The 5,129-nt window shown below is 63.5% G+C and overlaps 1 protein-coding gene across 1 annotated transcript; it reads left to right on the top strand.

The window, feature by feature from the left end:
* Positions 1-2,404: 2,404 nt before the first annotated feature.
* Positions 2,405-5,129, top strand: IER5L (immediate early response 5 like). Its single transcript, XM_028527155.2, has one exon. The coding sequence runs from the start codon at positions 2,625-2,627 to the stop codon at positions 3,834-3,836; it is 1,212 nt and encodes a 403-aa protein (XP_028382956.1). The 5' UTR covers positions 2,405-2,624; the 3' UTR covers positions 3,837-5,129.

Raw genomic sequence — 5,129 nt, 5'->3', positions numbered from 1 at the left:
GCCAGGGCCCGGCTCCCCCGACCCCAGCCCATGGCTAGAGCATCCACGACCACCCCCCACCTGACTCCCCACCTGGGCTCCCGCCGGCCCTGGCCTCAGAGCAGCTGGCAGGGAAGTGGGGGGTTGCAACCAAATCAAGGTCACGTTCACCCTGAGCAGAGCCCTGATGGCAGAGGCAAGTGGCTGGTTTTGAAGAACCTAGAGAGAGTTCCAGTCCTGGACACGGCTCTGGGCTCAAACCCTATCCCCGCCCTTCCTTGGACGTGTGACTGGCGCAAGATACAGAAACTCTAAGTCTGGGTTTCCCCCGACACGATCTGGGCAAGGACAGGATGAAGGCCGAAGTCAGCATTACTAGTACATTCTTGGACTCCTGCAATGAGCCGGACTCCACGGGTCCCAGACTGGACTGGCACATAGTCCTCACAGCTGGGACGCCGGTGGGGCCTCCTGCTTCCCTCCACGTGCCGGCGATGTCTCCAAAGTGAGCTTCAAAATCAGCTCCATGAAGTGATTGTGCGCCTTTAAGACAGACTCCAGGGAAGTAAGGTGCAGTGCTTTTTATTCCCACAGGCGTTACCCCACGGACAAGTCCCACGCCTGTGTGTTCCCCTGTCACCAGACCACCAACAGAGTGGAATCAAGATGCCCTTTTCCCATAATCCCCTGAGGATGTCGCTCCCGGCTTTGCTGGGTGCAGGTAGGAAGAGGCGCTGCTGGTCGGAGGAGCTCGGACCAGTTTGAGATGATCCAAAGACCACGTGGGAAGGGCAGCGCACGGGCCCTGGGGCCTCGGGGCCTTGGGGCCTCGGGCAAGTCCCGCCCACTGCCAGGGCCCGCTTCCTCCTCTGAAATGCAGAGTGCGTGCTCGGAGGTTTGCGTAAACCCTCTGTGTCTGCCTGGCACTGAGTCGACGCCACAAAAGCTGTCTGGGGAAATACACCTGGGGAACTCTTAAGACTGAAGGGAGACTCAGAAACTGGAGGATGGGCTGGCGGGCCTCCACTCCCGCCAGGGGACAAAGCTGGTGCAGAGGACCAGGGGCACATGGAAGGAGGGGACTCAGAAGCAGCCCAGAGGAGCGGGTGCACCAGCAGAGAGTTTGCTCCTGGACCTCGCCCCCCGACACCCCCCCACCCCACCCACCCACAGGGCCCACCGAGCTCCCAGTCTCTGTGAAGCCCCGTTGTTGGCCCTTCCAGGGCCAACTCGAGCCCTCCCGCCTGAAGCAAACCCTGTTGCCACTTCAAGGAGACCCCCGCCCCAGGCACCTTGGACCCCCCCTCTCAGAGCAGCAGCCACGCCCCTTCCAGGGAGATCACAAGCCTGGCCCTCTGATTGCCTCAGTCCCCAAGTGGGAGGAGGTGGCCCGTGAACGGTTCAGGACAGGAAGGAAAACCATCCACAGACATTAGTGGGCAGGGCTCCGCAGCCCCCTGGGGTTGGTCTCCGGGTCTGGGGCTCACCGTCCTGGCGCAGACCCCACTCCGCCCCTCCAAAGCAGTGGTGCCGTGCCCAGATCACCCCCCTCCCCTGAGACGCAGTCTTGCTCCACCAGCAGTCACAGTGAGGGGTTCAGGCTGAGGGCCTGCCGCCTACTAGGAACACAGTAATGGGCCCTATTGTCACTATTAGCAGTTGTACTAATAACATATTAGCATATGTTATTAGGGAGGGAAAGGTTACAGAGCCAGCGATTAGGATCCTCGGTGACTTCCGCCCTCAGCATGCACCCGTGCTCTCACTAGGGCATGCCTCAGGGTCTCCTCCATCTGCTCACGAGGTTTTGTTTTCCACGTCAGACAAATGGGTAGAATACTCCCCCCGAGTATTCCCTGCGGCACCTGGGCCAGAAAGTCAAGGAATCAGGCCCAGCATTGCAATTGAGGGTCCCTCAGGGTCAAGAACGCTGCCCCCCTCGTCTCTTGCAAAGACCTTGGGTCGTGCGGGGCTAGCCCGGACGACATGGTGAGGAAGGAATTGTAGTTTGGCCAGGAGCCACGCGCACCTGCCGCAGGTGGGCCCAGCCGTGCGGAAGGGGGAGGAGCCGTCGCCGCCGCACGCAAGTGAGCTGACCCCCTGCTCCGAGGACCTAGACCGAGGGCGGCCGTGGGCTCCAACGTGGCGGCTGAGAGGCGACCCCCGTTGCAGACGGCAGCCCCAGCGCCTCTGAGTCCCACGCTGCGCGGCTGCCCCAGGAGAACATTCGAGGCAGCAGCGGCGTTAGAAGCCCCGGGTCCGTTCGGTATTTGAATAGCACAAAGGAACCGCCTTGGTCTGATTGGCCAACCGAGTAACCCCGGGGCGGACAGCGTCTGTCACTCGGGAGGCACTCGGCATTTCTATTGGCTTATCATGTGTGGGGCGGAGCCAGGACGCCCAGCTAAATAGCTGGGGCCGGGGCCGGCCGAAGCTCATTGCTTTGGCGCCGTCTGGGGAGCACGGTACTGCGGGTGGCGCGCAGCGCATGGTGGCGGCTCCTGTCGGAGCGCAGCCGACCCGCTGATCCGGGCTCCGTTTCCCCTGCCCAGCGCGCCCCGGTGGCCGGCTGGAGGCCGAAACAGTAGCAGCATTAACAGCAGCAGCAGCCGCGGCTGCTCCGCCGCCGCCGTCTCCGCGGGAGCATGGAGTGCGCCCTGGACGCCCAGAGCCTGATCAGCATCTCCCTGCGCAAGATCCACAGCTCCCGGACCCAGCGCGGCGGCATCAAGCTGCACAAGAACCTCCTGGTATCCTACGTGCTCCGCAACGCGCGCCAGCTCTACCTGAGCGAGCGCTACGCTGAGCTCTACAGGCGCCAGCAGCAGCAGCAACAGCAGCAGCCGCCCCACCAACAGCACCAGCACCTCGCGTACGCGGCGCCCGGCATGCCGGCCAGCGCGGCCGACTTCGGCCCGCTCCAACTTGGTGGCTGCGGGGAAACGGAGGCGCGCGAGCCGGCCGCGCGGCACCAGCTGCACCAGCTCCACCAGCTCCACCAGCTGCACCTCCAGCAGCAGCTGCACCAGCACCAGCACCCGGCGCCCAGGAGCTGCGCAGCAGCGACGGCCGGGGCGCCAGCGGGCGGCACGGGGGCGCTCTCGGAGCTGCCCGGGTGCGCCGCGCTCCAGCCGCCGCACGGCGCGCCCCACCGCGGGCAGCCCTTGGAGCCGCTGCAGCCTGGTCCTGCGCCGTTGCCGCCGCCCGCGCCCGCCGCGCTCTGCCCGCGGGACCCTCGCGCCTCCGGCGCCTGCTCCGCGCCCTCCGTGCCCCCAGGGGCCACCCCTCAGGCCGCTGCCGCCGCCTCAGCTCCCGCCTCCCCGGCACCCGCCTCCTCCCCGGGCTTCTACCGCGTCGCGTACCCGGCCCCCTCGGACTTCGGCGTGCACTGCAGCAGCCAGACCACCGTGCTAGATCTGGACACTCACGTGGTGACCACGGTGGAGAACGGCTACTTGCACCAGGACTGCTGCGCCTCCGCCCACTGCCCCTGCTGTGGCCAGGGCGCCCCGGGACCGGGCCTGGCGTCCGCCGCCGGCTGCAAGCGCAAGTATTACCCTGGCCAAGAGGAGGAGGAGGACGACGACGAGGACGGGGGCGACCTGGGAGCCGAGCCCCCCGGGGGTGCGCCGTTCGCTCCCTGCAAGCGCGCCCGCTTCGAGGACTTCTGCCCGGACTCGTCCCCGGACGCGTCCAACATCTCAAACTTGATCTCCATCTTTGGCTCAGGCTTCTCGGGGCTGGTGAGCCGACAGCCGGACTCCTCGGAGCAGCCGCCGCCGCTCAACGGGCAGCTGTGCGCCAAGCAGGCGCTCGCCAGCCTTGGCGCCTGGACTCGAGCCATTGTCGCCTTCTAGGGACCCCCGAGGGCACCGGGACCCGCGGGGCTGGGGCCAGACAAAGACTCGGCCAAGGGGCAAGAGGAGAGAAGGAACGGGCGCCCGGCCACTCGGGGCTGAGCCGGGGGCGAGCAGGGGAAGGCGGCTAATGTTTTATAAATTGTAAAATAAAAGAAAGAAATCTAAGATCTTGGACTTTATTTTTACAGAGAGAAAAAGCGCCTATTTAAGTATGCTTTGTGTTTCTCCTACTCTTTTTTTTTCTTTTTATTGTAGCGATTGCAGTGGTGTTTAGCGAGAAGCCAGCCACGTGAGGGAGGGCTGCTGCCCGGAGGAGGTGCCGGGCAGCCAGGGGCGAGACCGGGCGCCCGGGCGCGCCGGGGGCGCAGCGCAGGAGGGCGCGGGGCCGGGGACGCCGATCCCAATCAGTTGTCAGACCCAGGAAGCTCGGCGCTCGGTTCTCCCGAGTCCCTCCATGGGGTGAGGAACGGGTCTTGTGAAATCCTGAGCAAAAACAAAGGCAAACTCTATCTCCGAAAGGGATGTTTGGGTCACATTTCCTCTCTGGGGGCGGCCTCCAAAGTTCGCAAAATGAGAAGGCAGAAATGAAAACACTTCAACTTTTTTTTTCTTTTCTTCCCGGGCGGGTGTCTCGAACCCCTCCTCTCCCCGCCCCTCTGGCTCCGCTCTCTTCCCCTCCTCCACCCGTCTCCCGGACTCAGGGGTGGCGCCGGACACCCCGACACTCTCGGACACTGTTTGGGGAAGGGGTGGGGGGCGGGCACCAAGGACTACATTTCCCATCATGCCCAGCACTGCGGTCCTCACTCCACAAAAAAGGAAGTCGGTTCCTCCACCTGGATTTCCCCCCCCCCACCCCCCACGGCCTGGAGGGAAGGAGGGAGGGAGGGGCTGGGGCCGCCGACTGCGTCGGAGACTTTTCCCCAAGTTCCCGGTCAGGTGTGGTGTTTGTGTGTGTGCTTCTGAGTCGCGCTGTCCTGCTTCAGCCTTCGGCTGCATTTCATGGAACCAGCATTGTTCGAGCCTGTGAGAACGCCGTCCTGTGTCTTCAGCCCAATAGATTTTGTTTCATTTAAAGCCTTTTGTTGTAAAAAGGTGGGGTCCCGCAGCCCCCTGGTTCGCTGCCATCAGCACCGTGTGGACTCCAAAACTAGTTGCCAACCCTTCCGTTCTTGGCCCTTCTCCCTCATTCTCCTGTATTTGTGTGCGCACTGAATTGTACATCACCGGGTGAAACTGTTCAGATTATTTGTTTGAATTTATAATCTTAATAAAACGTCGATTACAGAG

The sequence above is a fragment of the Phyllostomus discolor genome, chromosome 3 (genome assembly GCF_004126475.2).
Source record: "Phyllostomus discolor isolate MPI-MPIP mPhyDis1 chromosome 3, mPhyDis1.pri.v3, whole genome shotgun sequence".
NCBI classification, from domain to species: Eukaryota; Metazoa; Chordata; class Mammalia; order Chiroptera; family Phyllostomidae; genus Phyllostomus; species Phyllostomus discolor.
This window is presented reverse-complemented; position numbering and strand designations above follow the sequence as displayed.

Coding starts and splice junctions, on each gene's coding strand:
- IER5L (XM_028527155.2), top strand. CDS start 2,625: ATGGAGTGCGCCCTGGACGCCCAGAGCCTGATCAGCATCTCCCTGCGC.